The 20259-nt window shown below is 45.0% G+C and overlaps 1 protein-coding gene across 3 annotated transcripts in view; it reads left to right on the top strand.

Annotated features, from left to right (window-relative positions):
* The window catches only part of ABLIM1 (actin binding LIM protein 1), a 227776-nt gene that overhangs the window by 110998 nt on the left and 96519 nt on the right, over positions 1-20259 (top strand). For all 3 annotated transcript variants that reach the window (XM_060127222.1, XM_060127221.1, XM_060127220.1), the window contains exons 5-6: positions 15631-15757; positions 17296-17389. In XM_060127222.1, coding sequence (XP_059983205.1) covers positions 15631-15757; positions 17296-17389 — 221 coding nt within the window. The remainder of the gene's footprint in view (positions 1-15630; positions 15758-17295; positions 17390-20259) is intronic.

Here is a 20259-nt window from a genome sequence, read left to right as displayed (position 1 = left end):
GAGCTCTTATATATGGATACACACATGCAAAGTACCCAAAGGAGGCAGGCACACAAGTACAAGAGCAAGTGAATTTTCAGCAAGTTTCTGAAATTCGTTGGAGCATAATTAGAAAACACTTGGTTATTCTTTGTAATTGTTTAAGAAATGCCCTATATTTTAAAACTATACTGATGTTACTTTGATTCTTTTTTTTTTTTAATGTAATGGTTGCTTTCAATAGGACTCAATATATATTCTTTTCATTTCTTTTTATTTTATTTATTTATTTATTTATTTGCGGTACGCAGGCCTCTCACTGCTGTGGCCTCTCCCACTGCAGAGCACAGGCTCCGGATGCGCAGGCCCAGCGGCCATGGCTCACGGGCCCAGCCGCTCCGGGGCATGTGGGATCTTCCCGGACCAGGGCACGAACCCATGTCCCCTGCATCGGCAGGTGGACTCTCAACCACTGCGCCACCAGGGAAGCCCACTTTGATTCTTATTTTTTAAAAAATAATGTAACTTGGCAAAGCTTCCTAAAGAAAAGCAAATCATGAAACTTTTCTTTGCTAATGTTCACAGTGTTGGTGAAATAGATCAGAGAGCCAAGGTCCTCTCTTTCCTTTGAAATGTTCTTTCACAAATGAGTTTGCTCTTCTGAACCGAAATTTTATTTCACATTCTGTGGCTGGTTTTCCATAATCACTGAATAGGAGGTGAAGACAGTGTGAGAGGGAGAGAAGAAGTGAAGAGTGGCCAATGGAAGCAAGTCAATGATGTGATGAGAATTAACACAAAATAGGCTCTGTTAGAGCTTACTCAGTAGAGGTGCAATTTCAGCTACTCAGGGGCCACCATGTCTGTGATGCTCTAATTTAGGGAGACGTCCCAGTGGAGTGCCTGTGATGTCTTGGGTACTCTGCTTGGTGCTTTCTTCCACATTACAGTAACTCTTCTCACCTTTATTTTATTTTCTTCTTAAAACATTTGCACAGTACTCACTGTGATCAGGCACTGTGTAGCTGGTGTACAAATTTTAACTCATTTAATCCTCAAAACCACCCTATAGGTTGGTACTAAAACTATCCCCTTTTCACAGATGAAGAAACAAAGGGCCATAGATGTTAAATAATTTGCCCAAGGTTACACAGTGGTAGAGTCGGGATACAAACCCAGGCTCCAGATGCCATGTTACTGTCCCGGATATTTATTGCATAATGTAGGTATCACTCTCTGATTTCCAAAGATGCGGGGTGCTGAGCCTTGGAGCAGTGACCTGACTTGTCTGCGGATTTACTCGAGTGTCTGCCTGCAAGGGCTGTGTGCTTTCTGTGTGCCACAGTTGCCTCCCTGGTGTAGCAAGGTTTGGTGAATAGAAACCATCAGGAAGTTATTCATAGAAACAAACTACTTCAATTAAAGATTATTGCCCTTGAGTTAGTAAAAACTGTTGCTGCACCCAGTCTAATGCAATTTGAATTCAATAAGCAACAAACATTATATAGCATGGAGATAATAGTAAACATTGCCTCACAGGGTTACAATGAACATTAATTAAACTGCTTTTATAATTGATAAAAAAAAATCAATTGCCCATGTCTAGCTGATTCATTCTTTAGAAATAAAAATGTATGTCCAGAAAACCTGATGCTCTCCCAGAAGTTTACTGACACTCCTTTAAGGCCTAACTTCACTCCATTCCATGTATCTGCCAGTAATTGAGGGACTGGTTCTTGTGGTGTAGGAGCCACCTGAGGGGGAGTCTGTGTGTGACAACCTAGAGGGCAGGGAATCGGCTTTGGATGTTGCTTCCTGCACGGCTCTGGTCTATTTCAGGCATCTGAACAGAAGTGGGTTGCTGTCTACGATCACCCTTTCCATTTCAAAGGGTGTCTGACTAGTGTCTGATTGTGTGTGGGTTTGGCAGATTGATGCGATGAACACCCCCCACACACACACATACATCCAAACCCATCTTCCTCTCCTTTACCCCCTCTGTACAGCATTGCCATTGTTCCAACTGCAATTGGAACTCCTAAGGTATTGGGGCAAATGCTCTGCTTGGACTGAATTTAAATCATTTCAGATAAACAGTCATGTGCATGTTTTCAAAGGGGAGGAAGAATTTTTCAATTATTTTACTTTTCTATTTGGTGCAATAGCTTTTAATAGTTGCAAGATGATTTTTCTTTTATCTATGTTCTCTCTCAAAAAAACATTTGCAGGTTGAGTGGGATTGTCTGCTGAGGCCCCTACAATAGGTGGAGTGGTGACGATCTGACGCTGGCATCTGACTGCCTGGGGCAGGCTCTGGCTCTAGCCATCTCCTGACCTCTCCATCCTCCAGGTCCTCTTCCGTAAAATGGGATGGCAATAGGTACCTACCTCGTAGGATTGAATAAGTAAATAGATAAAAGTACTGACTACTTATAAAACAAAAACTTACTGTTCACGCATTGACTTCTGAATTTTTGTGTAGGACAATCTTTGCTTTTTGTGACTGTGCGTTTTTCACTCTACCGTTCACGGTGGCTGTCTTTTCTGTTCATTTGATATTTTCCACCAATATGTAAAACCATTGAAGGCAGGAACACGTGCACACATACAACCCATGGACTGTTGGGTTTTGACTCATGGTGATGGGTTTTGCGGAGGGTCTTCAAGACAGATCAGCCCCACCTTCTTGAGACACTTTCTTCCAGTAGGATAGGATGGCAGAGGAGGCTTGGCAGGCTTCTGCTAAAGAGTGTGGGTTCTGGACAGGTTGATGGCTGGTTTTTATCCCAGTTCTACCACATACAGGCTGTGTGGCCTTGAGAACTCAATCTCTGCCAGCGTTTCTTTGCCTATAAAATAGGAAACAATAATAGTTCCTTTCTTGGGCTTCCCTCGTGGTGCAGTGGTTGGGAATCCGCCTGCCAGTGCAGGGGACGTGGGTTCGAGCCCTGGTCCGGGAGTATCCCACATGCCGCGGAGCGGCTGGGCCCGTGTGCCATAACTACTGAGCCCACGTGCCACAACTACTGAAGCCCATGCTCCGCGACAAGAGAAGCCACCACAATGAGGAGCCCACACACAGCAATGGGGACCCAAGGCAGCCAAAAATAAATAAATGAAATTGAAACAAATAATAATAGTTCCTTTCTCATTGGGTTGTTCTGGGGATCATATAAGTAAAGTACTTAAAAGATTCATGATACCTAATAAGCTCATCCTAATGTTAACCATTGTTCTTTAAGGAAGTTACAAGACTAGAACTTGAGCTTAGAGATAATTTAGAATCAGAAAGGAACAGAAGAAGAGAGCGTAGCATGCTGGTTTCAAATGTGGGCTCTACCTTTCAGAGGGCTTGGGTTTCACTCCTGGTCCTGCTTCTTCCTAGCCATGAAGTCATGGACAAGCTATTGGATGTCTCAGAACCTTCATGCTCTCATCTGAAAATCGGAAGATAGCTACTCCTAAGGGTTGTTATGGGAATTAAATAAGATACTACTATGTGGGAGGACAGTCTAAATGTGGGGAGGGTACTTGTAAAAACAGCACAGGGGGAACCCAAACAGAGCAAAGGCTTTGTTCTTCCACGTCCTGAGAAGAAAATCTGGAAAGTTAGAGCAAGGGCGCCAGGTCTCTGGAGGCTTTGAGGGGTTTGGCAATGTGGAGCTTGGCTTAACCTGGAGGACAACCAGATGAAAACAATGTTCTAGAAAGATTAAGGTGGTAATGGCAATGGTGGTGTGCAAAATCAGTGATTTGACATCAGTGATCAGAGCTGGGGATACCATTGGTTGTGGGTACAGGTAATGGCCGTGAGAAAAGGTGAGGAAGACGAATGAAAGGACTAAGTCAAAGAAAGATATGGATGTCATTCATTCATTCAATGAGCATTTCTTTGAGCACCTACTGTGTTCCTGGCACCAGCCAAATTCTTTACTGCACAGTTATCATCATGTATTACGGTGATACATTTGTCACAATTAAAAAACCAACATTGGTACATAACCTGTTGCATTTTCATTGTTTAAATGTGTGCCCACCTCCACCACCAAGTTCATGAACTCATTAAAGATAAGGACCCTGCTGTCCTTCTCTCTTACACAAGGTCTAGCACATAAAGCCCTAGATAAACACTCCAGAAATTGAATCAAAGCCATCTTTATCTCTAAACAGAGCTAATAACAATCTTCTCTTTTTAAATGGGTTTAAGTGTTCATTGTAAAACAATCCAAATTTTACAGAAAAGTACAAAGAAGGAGATGAAAATCACCCGAAATCTGTTAACATTTTGGTGGATATGCTTCTGGATTTTGCTCTAAGTGCTATAGACACATGTACAACTTCGCATAAATTCTTCCCATAGCATTTTGGTCATGTGTCTTCTCATCAAACATCATTTGTTCTTTTGAGTGTCACACAAAAAATTGAAAGCTTTGAATTTGCTTAGGCTCCCTGGCTACAGGGCCAGCTCACAGGTGTCCCGGCCAAAGCTGTGCTTTGCATTTCTATTGTGACAGTTATTACCACATAGCTCCCCTAGCTCTTTGCATCTTTTTCTCTCCAACCAGACTATGAGCTACCTAATGACAAGCTCTTTTATTTATTTTTTCCCTAAGAATAGCGCTGTGCACACAGCAAGTACATGAATGTTCATTTAGTGGGTAAATGGATGCCATCCCAGGAGAGCCTTTCAGGTAATAAATCTCAGCTCCCAGGTCTGGAATGTTGAGTTCTGAATACTACTTGAATGACGATGGTGACAATGGCTTTTGTGGTTTTGTAAAATTACATAGTACAGCTTGGGTGCATGAGGGCAAGGTGTATCGGCATGTTTAAATGTTCATTTTCTCATCTTATTTACAAGTCTTTCCTCTTATTTAATAAAAGGGGAAGGAGCTATTGCTTTAGAGAATTGGCTGATGACAGCATCACAGGGTTTTTTTGATTTTGAGGTTTTTTTTTTCAGTACAAGTGTCAGGGAATGTATTTCCCAACTTTGAGTGTGAGGTTAGAGAGGCCTCACCTGTCTGGGCACTTAGGGTGCCAGCCCCTGGCCTGGAAGGACAGGGTCTAACCTGACATGGCAGTTCCAGTATTGCTCTACTGGGTACGGATTAGACTGTTGAGAGACTTTGCAATTGACATAGTAGCCAAAGATTCATTGCGGGAGGACAAGGTATGTCGCAAAAAGGAATTTAGATTTTTCAGACTGAAACCTGTTACAATTATGAGTCAGACATAAAGATCCCAGAGTGACATATCTTTTCACTTAACCAGAACCTGGATTATCTCGGTTGCAAGAAAGGAAGAAAAGTTCCCGCCTTATAGGGAATGGGTCCAACTAAGGGGCAAAAAGGGAAAATGGGTACAAAAAAATGTTTCAGTGGTTGGCAAGTTAATGGTATTTTGTTATTTGCTGTTTTCATTTCACTAGATACGTCTTTTATGTAATAAGACCCGCACCTTCTGACAACTTATCAGTAAAACTAGAATTTTAATGATTGGAAGCGTGGTTATTCCCCAGTTTAATTTTTCAGCAGCAGTAAAGACTTAGCTGTTCAAAGGACTGCTGTGTATATCTATAGTTGTATATTCCTATAGACTGTCCTCAGAGGGATACTGAGAAATTACTCTTAGTGCTTATCTCCAGAAGAAAGGGAGCAGTAGCAGGGAGATAGGGAAGGAAAGGAATTATTTTTACTACATGAAAAAAAAGTTTAACTATGTGTATGTATTACCTATTTAAAACCAAAGCACATCAAAAATAAAAATAATGTTAAATTTTAAAAAAGGGACTTCCCTGGTGGTGCAGTGGTTAAGAACCTGCCAACGCAGGGGACATGGGCTCGAGTCCTGGTCCGGGAGGATCCCACATGCTATGGAGCAGCTAAGCCCGTACGCCACAACTATTGAGCCTGCGCTCTACAGCCTGTGAGCCACAGCTACTGAGCCCATGTGCCACAACTACTGAAGCCCACATGCCTAGAGCCCGTGCTCTGCAACAAGAGAAGCCACCACAATGAGATGCCCACGTAGCGCAACGAAGAGTAGCCCCTGCTCGCTGCAACTAGAGAAAGCCCATGTGTAGCAACGAAGACCCAGTGCAGCCAAAAATAAATAATATAAATAAAAATAAATTTATAAAAAAAATTAGTAAATAAATAAAAGGCCCATTCCAGACTGAAGTCTTACTGCAGTTTGCCCTTGCTGTGACCTTCAGTTGTGTATGTATTAAGTGACTGGTCACATGAGGAAAGTACTGAAACTGACATTCTACCCTTTCTTTTCTTCTTTCTATCTTTGGAATAGAGTCAATGAGCTGATATTGGCTAATGAGTACTGGATCTGAGAAACTGACGTAAAACTCAAGTATGATTTCCTCTTTGGCAAGAGCCCGGTTTGCTGGGTGACCATAGCCAGTTAAAGATTTATCATGAAACTCCTCACCAGGTTAAAGTTTACAACTTAATTAAGGAAATCAGTATAAGGGCAAACCTTCTTGGTACATATTTTTTTAACTGAAATTCACATAACATAAAATTAACCATTTTAAAGTGAATGTTTAAGTACCTTCACAAGATTGTCCAACCACCACTTCTATTTCCAAAACATTTTCATCGCCCCAAAAGAAAACTCTGTACCCATTAAACAGTTACTCCCAGTTCACCCCTTCTCCCAGCCCCTGGGAACTACCAATCTGCTTTCTGTTTCTGTGTATTCACTACTTTGGACATTTCACATAAATGACATCATACAAGTGTGGCCTTTTGTTTCTGGCTTCTTCCACTTAGCATAATGTTTTCAAGGCTCATCCATGTCATAGCATGTGTCAGAATTCCTTCCATTCAACTCCTGCTTAAGAGATTCATCACCAATTAATGGAGAGGAAAGGCAAACAATCTGGCTCCTTTTAATAAAATTTCCTGTTCAGATCCTGATCATGAATATGAGTAAAAACACACCCAATGCTAATTAAAGGAGGGGGCTTCTTGACCTTGAGAATTCGTAATACTCCTATTGGAATTCTGTGAGCACTGGCTCAGGGGTTAGAATTGGAAGTTTCAGATGTGTAAATGGTCTGTATTTATAAAACTTATGACCAAAGCTATAAGTATATATGATATACACTTTAAAAGAAGGAAAGATGGGATTGACTGCCCAATATTAGATAATAGAGGGCTCCGAAGAGGACTGTTCCTGGTCCTGCCTACAGCTTTCCTGATGAGGCTGATAATCTGCTGCTGCTATGGCCCATGAAAACTTGTTTGTTGTGCAGTATTGTTTTCCCAAGACAACAAGAACCTTCACCTAAAATAGCAGGTCAGAGGCTGCTCTGGCTTGTGATGTTTCCGTCATGGCCATCAAGATAGCAAAGGGAGCAGCTAACCTAGGCAAGGACATGGTGATTGTGCAAAGTCTGGTTCAAGATTACATATTCAGGCAGCCCATAACCTTTTAAAATAATTCTGCATCATTTTTTGTGAATTTAGACATAAATTATTGAGAGCCATAAGATGGCAAATACACTGCACCTATTTGAATATAAATAAATATAAATGTTCCAATTCCCCTCAGCCTCAGCTAGTATTTGTCTCGTGACCCCATGTATTGCTTTCTGGCAAATGGGAGCGTAGAATTTCAGAAGTTAAAAAGTACTTAAAAAACTAATTCTTGAAAAGTGCTTAGCCTAACACATTTGCATTTTGCCCTCTATCTGTCTTTTCTTTTGGTGACCTCATACCCATGGAATTTGCCGTGACATGCTAGAAAAGAAAATTGCAGACTCATGTCAGTAACTCGACACGGATTGTGGCCAGTCAGTAGTTGTCAACTCAGATGTCTGGTTGGAACTTGACAACACTGAGCAGCACAGCTGAAGATCAGACATTCAACGGTGTACACTTGCTAGATGGACGCTCTTATCACTACTAAATGATGTGGCCTTTTTAGTCAAGGAAGGGTTTTCAAATACCCAAAGCCCAAACCCCTTATACCTTAATGATGTTAAAACTGTAAGCCAAGTCTTATTAAAAAAAAAAAAATAGGGCTTCCCTGGCGGTGCAGTGGTTGAGAGTCTGCCTGCCGATGCAGGGGACACGGGTTTGTGCCCCGGTCCGGGAAGATCCCATGTGCCGCGGAGCGGCTGGGCCCGTGAGCCATGGCCGCTGAGCCTGCGCGTCCAGAGCCTGTGCTCCGCAACGGGAGAGGCCACGGCAGTGAGAGGCCCGCGTACCGCAAAAAAAATAAAAAATAAAAAATAGCATAGGGAATGTCTGGATTTTTTTAAATTGATGGGTTACAGATTCAAGGGCCTACAAAAAAGGGCCAGGCTGGTAACATAGGTGCATATGGTCAGTTCAAGCGTGAAAACAGGTGGCAGTGGACATTTAGACCCTAGGGAGGGATGCGAACCTTAGCAAACTGAAAACATCTGTCCTGTCTAGGGTGGGCAGCCACTACGTGCCTCCCACAGTTATTCACACAGAGGAATCCACGTGCCAGAGGCTGATCAGATGTGTTGAAAGCTTGTGTCAAAGGCAGCTTGTTGACCTCACAGAATCTGACCCATGTTCAGGTCACACTTCTCTTGTCTCCACTTTCTCTCTTTTTGGGTAGAAGAGCTGTTCTCCGGTATTCTGCATTCACCATTTTATTACACAAGGTCATGGGAAATCCACATCCTGTGGGAGACGTTGAATGACAAGATATGATGTCATTAAATTCAGGATTCAAGTTAGCCAAACCCTGGAACTTAAATTGGGGGGTTTGTTTGTTTGTTTTCCTTAAAGCTCCTTGTATTGACACCTGGCCAGGGATAAAGTGCCTCTAGTTAACAGTCTATTAAAAGGACACCACTTGAATATTTTATAGGGTCTCCAAAATCTTATTCTACTTTCTATTAATAACAACCTATGTCTGTTTTCAGTATTTGTTGCTTTGTTTGCCTGGTGTCTTCTTTCTGCTGAAATAGATGTGTCTGGGACAGATCTTGTAGGCTTTTTAAAAATTTTTTCTTTCCTTCTGCCACATCTCCTAGGCTAGAATGAGGAAAACTCAAAGTTGATGACTAATGATGTGCAGTTTTGGACATGGAGTGGTGTCTCAGACACATTGTTCCTTTCTAAGAATGTGTGCATTCAACATGCAAAAGGCATATATAACATGCATCCATAATAGATTTAAATTAACAACAACAAAACACCCGGCTCGCTACTGTTCGTTCCCAGAAGGCGGTGAGGTGTCTTATGGAGAAAATATGTGTGCGGCAAAAGGTTCCTTCAGGTATGAGTTATAGTGCTGTTGGTTATGAGTTCAGTGTGAAAGACTCAACAGTATATAGTAAGTGAAGTGTCTTGAAACAGAAACAAACAAACAAAAACCCTATATCTGAAATGATTTCGTGTCTATTTTTCATCCACATGTATAGCCATGAACTTACGTGCTAATCTCGGTTGATGACAACTAGAGTTTCTTTTTTAATTCTCTCTTTTTTTTTTTTTTTTTTTTGCGGAACGCGGGCCTCTCACTGTTGTGGCCTCTCCCGTTGTGGAGCACAGGCTCCAGACACGCAGGCTCAGCGGCCATGGCTCACGGGCCCAGCCGCTCCACGGCACATGGGATCTTCCTGGACCGGGGCACGAGCCCGTGTCCCCTGCATCGGCAGGCGGACTCTCAACCACTGCGCCACCAGGGAAGCCCTAGGGAGAATTTTTAATAGGACCCATTTTGAGTTCCTTGACAAAAGTGTGCAATTTCTGGCTAACCTGTTTCAACAAACCCCCTCCATCCTCCCCAGCCTCAGATCTGCTCCTCATAAGCTCTTACTAATGCCTGGCAGGCAGCTCTCTCAGGTGGGTTCATTCAAGATGCTTGGGCATGGGTACCAGCCACAGGACACAAGTGCATCCCCGGTGAGCCAAATGGTGGCCATGCACACCTCTCCTACTTCTGTCTTCTCCTTAGCCTGCCGTCAAGAGGAGGGGCTCCAGCCGGCTTCCTGCCTTCCAAATCTTCCAGACTTAGCAGGCTCCAGACTTTTTGTTCATGAACGCTACCAAGCTCCAGGACAGTCCAGTCAATTTGTCCCAAGAACTCTTAACATCAAGCTTCCCATGGATCCACAGGAGCACCAGGGCCTGAGCATCCCCACTCAGTAAACATATAGGTGGGGAGTGGGGGGCTGGTTCCTCCGCTCTCCCAGGGTCCTCTGATCCCTCTCACAGCAGAGGGGAGGGAACACCCCATTCCTGCTGTGTGGACAGCTCCCTGCCCACTCTCCTCTATGCCTCTGTGAATTTCTGATTTCAGAAGTAGGGAGGCAGTAGGCGTTGAGAGTCATCAGGTAGATTCTACTATCTTTTGGTAAATGCGGCAAGGATATTCCTAGCAACCTGCTCTGGAAGACGGAAAATTTATCATCATTGTTTTCAGCTCTAAGATGATACATAACCCAAAATTTCAGGACACTAGGAAAAGTCCCATTCCATATTCTAGAAGCTTTGGTCGCAGATGGGTGGCTACTGTGAATGGCAGCTTCCACCTCCACTGATGGTTCTAGGCATGACAGAAGCCTGGGAAGGCAGGGGTGATTGGGAATTCAGTTACCACGAAGTTCCCTCTTCTGTAGCTCCGTTCCGCAGCCTTCTGTTCCAGAAAATCATCTTCACAGAGTAAGACATCTTTTTGGCTCTTACCCTTCCCAAATGGGAAATTCTAGGAAGGCAGAAATCGTTCTTAAAAGGAACATAGGGGGCTTCCCTGGTGGCGCAGTGGTTGGGAGTCTGCCTGCTGATGCAGGGGACAAGGGTTCGTGCCCCAGTCCGGGAAGATCCCACATGTCGCGGAGCGGCTGGGCCCGTGAGCCATGGCCGCTGAGCCTGCGCGTCCGGAGCCTGTGCTCTGCAACGGGAGAGGCCACAACAGCTAGAGGCCCGCGTACCGCAAAAAAAAAAAAAAAAAGAACATAGGTATCCAGGCTCCAGGCTGACAGGACCTTAAAGGCAGCCCAAGTGATGACATCTTTCTTAGCATCATGAGAACACAGGTTTCCTTTCAGAGAGCCATTTGTCACCTTCTTCAACTTAAGTACTTTAGAAGCCCAGGTGTCCATGGCCCTATGCCAAAAAAGAAAACAAAAAGAGAGAGGTTAAAGGAGACAGACAGGATCCCTGTTCTCAAGGATATTTATTAACTTTGAACAAAATGATATAAATATGGAACCAGGTGTGTACATGGATATTAGTTTAACTTGGACATAAGTAGCCAATCCCTGCTTTTCTCTTGGCTCCTGGTGCCAAGAATGAAAGGCTTGGGGGCAGAGTGTTTAAGGCTGTTGTAGTTTGCTTCTGTTTTCACATTTGGTCGTTGTGTATCCCCGACAGAAGACCAGCGAGTTGCTAGAGGGTTTGATTTCCTTGGTGCTGCTCCATATTCACCTATTTCTGACTTTGGCAGTAATTCCAGTGCCAATCACCAGCTTTCTATATTTACCAGCAGCTGCTTCAGTGATGTGGAAACAATTTTCTCAACAGCTGAAAAACATGAAGATAGAGACGAGGACATTTTGTTCTTTATAAAAGAGCTTAGTTGGAATGAGCATAGGAGACACAAACCATCAGCACAAATCTTTTTATCTCAGCATCTTTTCTACTTTCCCCAGCATGACATCAGGCTTAAGGAGAGTGTAAAGTTTTGTCCAGAGAGAAACGAATGGGTAACCTCTGTGGAATACACCGGAATACTTGGAATCAGCTGGGCCAGTATCCTACTTTCCAGGAGGCCATCTTTGCTGATTTGCTTGATTTATGTCTTAAGGTTTGGGATGAAGGAGCCTCATCCCCAGCCTCTACTTCCAGCCCAGTTTCACCAGCTGGCTGGCTCTAGGTGGTCACACTCAGTGAATGCTTCTTCATGAAACATAATCAAGATCAGTTGTAGAATGTGTGCCGTCCGTGGAACAGTACAGGGCATGGAGGATCTGAGAGGTTCAGGACACCACCTGTGAGGTCAGAGGCTTCCAGACTGCAAGGCACTTTGACTCCATGACTGTGAGGGATAATGAAGATTGTGAAAAACAACTACTGAAGAGTATATGCCATGTCTATAAAACGCTCACACAATGCCTGGTTCACCAAAGCCCTCAGTGCAGAATGATCAGAGAGGTCATTATTGCACTCAAATTGTCTCAGCTGCTGTCAGAGCTCTGAGGTATCTGGGCATGAATGTGCTTATAAAAACAGCAAGACAGAATCAAGAAACCTGGTTCCTAGTCCCATCGGCCCCTACCAAGGAAAGGGGAGCGCCCTTTCCTTGGCGCTCCCCATGTGGAGCGCCCAACAGGTACCAAGCATTCTAAGTGTTATACGAAGCACTTCACGACGCAGTTTCTCTTCTTCCTCGCAGCAGCCTGAGAAGTGGGTCAGCATTTCCCAGATGAAGAAATGAGGGGTCAGAGAGAATAACTTTTCCGAGTTAGTGCCCAAGTCTTCCTAATCCTAAAGCCAGCCCTCTCGCCGTCCCCGCACCTTTGATCTCCCTCAACCCCAGTGCTATGCAGGGGAGATACCAGACAGCTCCACTGACCTTCTTGAGCCTGACTGTCTTCAGTTGTAGAATTAAAAACCCATCTCTAAAGTTTATTTTCTGCTTTAAAAATTCTATCAACCAGCATCTTCCGTATTATTTTAAGTCCTTATTGCCACCTAGTGGGCATAATCTAATCAGAAGAATGAAGAAAATATTCAGTTCGCTTGGATTAAAACCTGCCAATTCATCTTAAATCCATACTGTGCTCCTGACCTTTAAAAATTGTATTTATGAACAAATATCATGGCCTTCCATTTTTATCTTTATAGTAAAGTACCCGATGAGTGGTCCCCTTTGAAAGACTTTTGGTGAATTGCTGGGAATCGTATAAACCCCAGCTCTTAAAAAAATGTGTAACGCTTTGGGACCGTATAATACACACTCAGCTTATAATGGGCTATACTTAAAGAAATTCTAATCTGCAATATTCATAACTTGTATTGCAGATATACTTTTAACTTTATAAATATTTTGCTCAGCAATTTTTTACATTCTCCTGATAAAAAAATATCAGCTTATGGGGCTTCCCTGGTGGCGCAGTGGTTGAGAGTCCGCCTGCCGATGCAGGGGACACGGGTTCGTGCCCCGGTCCGGGAAGATCCCACATGCCGCGGAGTGGCTGGGCTCATGAGCCATGACCGCTGAGCCTGCGCGTCCGGAGCCTGTGCTCCGCAACGGGAGAGGCCACAACAGTGAGAGGCCCGCGTACCGCAAAGAGAAAAAAAAAAAAAGAGCTGCTTTTATGCATAGTGTTTTACAGCTTCCTTTTTTTTTTTTTTTTTTTTTTTGCGGTACGCGGGCCTCTCCCGTTGCGGAGCACAGGCTCCGGACGTGCAGGCTCAGCGGCCATGGCTCACGGGCCCAGCCACTCCGCGGCATGTGGAATCTTCCCAGACCGCGGCACGAACCCATGTCCCCAGCATCGGCAGGTGGACTCGCAACCACCGCGCCACCAGGGAAGCCCTTCCTTTTTTTTTTTACTCCATCTATTTTGGACACCTCTCCATGTCAGCACACAAATCTACCTCCTTCGTTTCAATGGTATGTACTATTCCATTATTGACCATACCGTAATCAATGTAACCAGTTTCTCATTAATGTCCACATAGGCTATTTTCAGTTTTATTGTTACAAAAATGCGGTAGAGGACGACTATATATTCTTCAGGGGATAGACATACACTCACATGCACATTCTTTTGCAAGTTTATTTGTAGAATAAAATCTTAGACATGAAATTGCTGAATATAAAGGTTATGTAAATACCCACTGACCAGAGGTCACCAGAAGCACACCTGTAGTCAATAAAAAAAAAAGTCAAGTGTACTTAAGGAACCACAGCAAGGGAGAAAACGAGAAGAATTGTGAGTTATGTCTGGATGACATTTAGAGGAACTTTTTATAGGATTTGGGCTTGTGCTGGGTACTGTTAGGGAAGTTTTTCTAGGAGAGAGAATTCAAGTTAGGCTAGAAATGTCATTCCTAGTACAGGAGCAGCAGTCACAGATGTGGTCACAAAAGGGGTGTGTGTAATCACTTTGTGTACCGAGAGGCCTTGTCTGCACATTTCCTTATTCCGTGAGTGTTTTTTATGATCAGTTGGGGACATCATGAGCAATGTGCCAACAGTGCTTTCTTTCACTTTCTCAGGTACGTTGATTTTACAGAAATTGCTTTACAAAAAGGTTGTACCAATTTACAGGCAGACCTCGGAGATACTGCCTATTCAGCGGGATCAGTTCTAGACCACCACAATAAAGCAAATACAGCAGTAAAATGAGTCACATGAATGTTTTTTGGTTCCCCAGTGCATATGGAAGTTATATTTACATCATTCTGTAGTCTGTTAAGTGTGCAAAACATGATGTGTAAAAAAGCAATGTACATACCTGAATTAGAAAGTACCTTATTGCTGAAAAATGCTAACCATCATCTGAGCCTTCAGCGAGACTTAGCAGGAGTATCAAAGATCACTGATCACAGATCACCATAACAAACACAATAATAATGAAAAAATTTGGGAAATTGGGAGAATTACGAAAATGACACAGAGACACAAAGTGAGCAAATGTTTTTGAAAAGATGGCGCCAGTAGACTTGATTGAGGTAAGGTTGCCACAAACCTTCAATTCGCATTATATTTGAAGCACAATAAAGTGAAACACGATAAGATGGGGTACGCCTGTACATTCTTCTGGGTTCTCTTAAATATTCCATTTCCCTAACGACTATGTTTTTAATAATCAGAATAAGGGCAATTGTAATAATAGCAAATGTTTATAGAGCTCTAAGTCCTTTATTTCATTGATTCCTCATCAGAGAACTTGAGACAGGCACTAATAGCATCCTGGCTTTCATATGAGGAAACCAAGACTTAGAAAAGGTGAGAACCAGCCTGGGTCACGTGGCTGGCCAACATGAGCTGGGGTTCAGAACCAGGTCGTCTCATTGCAGGGCCCACGCTCTCTACCATGAAGAAACACTTTCTCCTCTATCTGCTTCACAGGAGCCTGTCAGGGGGAATTGAAGGCTAAGGAATTAAAAGCCATTGAATTGATGATCACAAATGTTCGAGAGTCTGGTTTAGGCTGATAAGGAAGTAGAGTCCTGTTTACAAAAATGAGACTTACGGGCAGCCTTCCAAGAGTCCCATACGTAGTGTTAGAGAGGCATCCAGCATGGTATGCTTAGCTACTCACATGTGCCCTCAATTAATAAAGGCCGATGAGAGCTTTCTTAAAATCACAGCCAAGACACTATAATTAAATATTCTCTGGGCCAGCTGGAGCTCAGAGGGTAGTTACATCACCCCCAAGGAAATAAACTGATGAAGGACATCCATGCCCTTGGACCCACGGAGGTTTATGACGTTTCCCGTCCTGTGTGAGGATGGGGCCTGCGAGTCCGCTGGGGCAGGTTTCGTGCAGGGAGAGAACGCGGAATGAATTTCTGCTTGAGTAAATATTTATTGAGTGTGTGATGGGTGCACACTGGGGTTCAGAGCAGGCCTGCATGCTTGGATTTAGCAAAACAAACGTGGAGTAACCACTGGTGGCTGCTTTTTTTCCAGATTGTGCTGGCTGTGGACGAGATATCAAGAACGGGCAGGCGCTCCTGGCCCTGGAAAAGCAGTGGCACTTGGGTTGCTTTAAATGCAAGTCCTGCGGCAAAGTCCTCACCGGGGAGTACATCAGCAAGTAAGACTGGGGCCTGGGGCGTGGATCATTTCAGCGGGGATGGGGCCGTATTGGGCCCCTCTGTAGGCCCTGCTCTCCGGGACTCCACCCAATCCCATCAGACATAATGAAAAACATTCACATCCCACAATCAATATGAACTTTTTGCTATAAAACTTTTGAAGAGAATTTTATTCTTCTGTTGTTGCCTACTATACGTTTAATGAAATATTCATCATTGCCTAATGTAACAATTAATGAAGCTGACTTAAGGATAGGCTGTATGTTGTAACCAATTAAGCATTTAGTAATTTTGCTAATTTTTTTTTTCCTGTTTGGAACTAGTAAACCTTTACCCTCCTTCCAGGTCTCAGACATATTTGTAGACACCCCCCCAAAAAAAAACAAACACTCAGGGTCTAGGCACAGAGCCCATTAGGACCACCAGGGAATAGGTTCGTTAGAGTCAGATGCTGGTGTAGATAATAGAGCAGGTGAAGTTTTTGTTTTTGTTTAATGTAACCTGCAAAAACTAGTTACAGTGGTTACCTTTCAAATTAAGGAGGAGGGACTTCCTCGGTGGTCCAGTGGTTAAGACTCTGCACTTCCACTGCAGTGGGCGCGGGGTTTGATCCCTGGTCAGGGAATTAAGATTCCACATACCGTGCAACCAGGCCAAAAAAAAAAAAAATTAAGGAGGGAAGAATGAGCATGGAGCGGGGGGAGGGTCCACTGGCAGTGAGGGAAAATTTTCCCCCATCCACTTTAAAAAATGGTCTCCAACCAGCACCTATTCAAAACAATTTTAATGAATTTAACTCCTGAATATAGTGAAACAAACAAAAGAAGTAGCTTAGGCACCACCCCCTAGAAATCCAATTCGGCAGGTCTAGGGTGAAGCAAACACCAGTATTAGAAAGGGAGAAACTGCACAGGTGATTCTGATGCACAGCCAATGTAAGAAGAGAGAAATGCTCGGCCTTTGACACTGACGGCTGTGCGGCGCTAGGTAACTGGGCTGTCTGAAGTGGCACGTTTTAACTCTTCCATGTGATGGCACATAGAACATGGTATTCTTCACTGTGTCCCGAGGGAAATGAAGGAGGTTGCAGGAGGCTGAGTGAGAGGCCCTGGACCCCTAGGGCCCCTGAGGGCTAAGGGGATGGCGTCTCCATGCTGTTGGGACGCATATGAGTCAGTGAGCTGGTGGGGGTCGAGGAAGAGGGACCCTGGGACCACAGCTGAAGCTCATCTGGCCTGGTGCTGCGAGAGAGAGCGACTCCAGGTTTTCGCTAGTTAGGTCTGAGGCAGTCCAGGAATCAGCAGCCATAACCGTTTGGCTGTTACTTCCACGCGGCTTGGAGAACCTCAGCGTTCTCTCTGGATCGTTTGGTTTTGTGGGCTTTGACCCTGTCTGACCAGGTCTCCAGACATGTGAGTGCTGGGTGGGAGAGAAACAGCTTCTGCTACCGTTCTGTGCAGGAGGGCGGAGAGAAATGGGGTCTGGGTGTCTTTCCTGCCCTCGGCCTTCTCGGGAGCTGACGCTCTCTGTCCTGCAGGGATGGCGCTCCGTATTGCGAAAAGGACTACCAGGGTCTCTTCGGGGTGAAATGTGAAGCCTGCCACCAGTTTATCACTGGCAAGGTCCTGGAGGTAAGTGACAGATGGGCTTCCCTCGAAGCTACCGTCATCTTCCGCAAGGCCCTGGAAAATACACGGGGGCCTCTTTTTCCATTTTTTTCCATCTTTTTCTCACATGTGGAGGAAAGAGTAGTTGTAGATGACGAGTCGCTTAGAGAACTGCTGTGTGGTACTGTCTTCTCAGGCAGTGCCTACTGAGTGCTCGTGTGGAAATTGGAAGGATGGGGAATTTGAGGGAGAAAAGGAATGAAAAAGCGTCTGTTAGGAATTATGTAGTAGGAAAGGTTATATTAAACTGTTCTTTTGTTTAGAAGTTAGAAAAGAGGAAATGAAGAGCGTGCTAGAGCCATGTGTGTGGGTGGTACACCTGTGCGTATGTGTGCCCGCATGTCCGTGTGTGCGTGTACACGTGTGCGCTCTTGTGTGTATACGTGGGAGTGTACAGACTCACGGAGCAGAGGCTCCAAATTGAAGCTAAGAGAAGAAAGAGTCATTAGAGGTGAGGGCGTAGACTTCCCCACCCTTAGAAAACCACATCCTGTGTGACCCAGAACGCCCTGTGGTCCAGGCTGAGCCGAAGCCTGTCAAGTTCAGGTGTGACTGCCTCGCACCAGGGAGCTTGGTTCCTGCTTTCTCAGCAGCGGCCCCACCAGCTTCTGCCTCTAGGCTGAGCCGAGCTCCTCCTGGGCCGGGGCCACCTGTGGACATGAGGTCAGAGGTCAGAGAGTCACTGCCTGGCTTCTCATAGGCCTGTGGGGTGTTAACACACTCCCATGGAAAAAGCAGAGATTGCCTCACACCCGTCCCACGTCTCAGGGTGGAGAATGTGCACTGGGCACTGAGTCAGGATGCCTGGTGGAGTCCCTGGAAGGTAGCTGAACAACTTGTCACATGGCTTCAGCAGACACCAGGGCACTGAATCCACTTCACCTCATTCAAACTTGCCAACAGGCTATGTTTCAGGTACCCAGGACTGAATCCGAGAGTCCCCCAAGGTGTCACTGGGCAGCTTCTGTGGGATTTCACCAAGTTCGGGGTAGCCTTCCTAATCCCACAGCAAGCTCTGCAATGCCTTCCTGTCCGTGAAGTGCAGAGGGGGGCTGACGTTGGCTCTGTGCTGAGACCTAGTCCAGCTAATTGGATTTGGGAGATAAGGAAGTGCGTGTTGTCTACGCAGTTGCCTCTGACTCAGGGGAAGGGTGTTTCAGGAAGAAGGAACAGTGGTTGCCTCTGACTCAGGGGAAGGGTGTTTCAGGAAGAAGGAACAGCAATGGCAGAGGCTCAGAGGCAAGCACAAGCACAGCATACCCAAGAAACAAAGTCATTTGGGCAGGAGCACGGCTGAGAGAGATGATGCTGGAGGAATGGGAGGGGCCCAAGCATGAGGACCTCGAAAGTCACATTCAGGAGTTTGGCTTTATCCTAAGAGTGGTGCGAAGCGTTGAAGTGATTGTGGCTAGAGTGTCATGTGGCTGGATCAGACTGTTGTGTGAAGAATAGGTGGGTGTCCTCAAATGCATGCGTGTGCCCCCATGTTCACGGCAGCTCTGCTCCCACCAGGCAGAAGGGAAAACAGCCCACGAGTCCATGGATGGACGGATAAACACAATGTAGTATATATAGACAATGGAATATCGTTCAGCCTTTAAAAGGAAGGAGTTCTGACACAGGCTACAACATGCATGAACCTTGAAAACATTATGCCAAGTGGTAGAAGCCGGTCATGAACGACCACACACACTGTATGCTTCCATTTAGATGAAATATCCAGAGGAGATCGATCCATAGGGAGAGGAAGCAGATTGGTGGTTGCCCGGAGTTGGGGGTAGGGACGGGGGACGGGGAGTGTCTGCTTATTGGTACCCCCTTGGGGCGATGAAAATGTTTTGGAACTAGATAGAGATGGTGGTTGCACAACCTTGTGAATGTCCTAAACGTCACGGAATTGTTCCCTTTAAAATGGTTAATTTTATGTTATGTGAATTTCACCTCAATTTTAAAAAGAAATGGTGGAGGGCTTCCCTGGTGGCGCAGTGGTTGGGAGTCCGCCTGCCGATGCAGGGGACACGGTTTCGTGCCCCGGTCCAGGAAGATCCCACATGCCACGGAGCGGCTGTGCCCGTGAGCCATGGCCACTGAGCCTGTGCGTCCGGGGCCTGTGCTCCCCAACGGGAGAGGCCACAACAGTGAGAGGCCCGCGTACTGCTAAAAAAAAAAAAAAGAAAGAAATGGTGGAGACAGGGAGGCCAGTTTGGAGAGCTTTGGACACCAAACAGTGGTGGCACTAGCTGGAGTGACACCTGAGAAGTAGATGCCCACCACCACACACACACAGCTGGGGGGCAAGGAGGAGTTTTCATGGCCTTTCCAATAAGGCTTTTATTGGCAGCCCAAGGATACTTCAAGGCTGGGTTTGGGGCCCAGGGTGATGCACATCCCTAGGAAAGCTATTGGAGAAGATGCGTGTGACCCATCCAGGGGGTAGCTTAAAGTCCAGCCGTCTCATCCCAAGACACAAAGTACAGTAGTCCTCGCCTGTCCTCTGAATGTGTCCCTCGTCCCTCCACAGAGTGAGGAGCCCTGAGTGGGGCCTTACAGCATTTCCTTGGCTTCCCAAGTTTGATCTGCTGCACAGGTCTGAAATAAACCCATAGAGTTGGGAACAATTAGGAAATTTCATCTTAAAACAAGATGGAATGTAGACTTACTGTGACGAACCATGTGTAAAAATACCGAATCACTATGTTGTACTAAAACTAATAGAATATTGTATGTCGATTCTAATTCAATAATAAACAAATAACTAAAACACCAGAACTTATTTCCAAGATGTTTAGCTATAGCAAGAGAGGCGGGAAGACAGTGAACGCAGCCCCCAGCTT

This window comes from Lagenorhynchus albirostris, chromosome 16, assembly GCF_949774975.1.
Source record: "Lagenorhynchus albirostris chromosome 16, mLagAlb1.1, whole genome shotgun sequence".
Classification (NCBI taxonomy): domain Eukaryota; kingdom Metazoa; phylum Chordata; class Mammalia; order Artiodactyla; family Delphinidae; genus Lagenorhynchus; species Lagenorhynchus albirostris.
The sequence above is the reverse complement of the archived record's forward strand: the minus strand, read 5'-3'. Positions and strand labels throughout refer to the sequence as shown.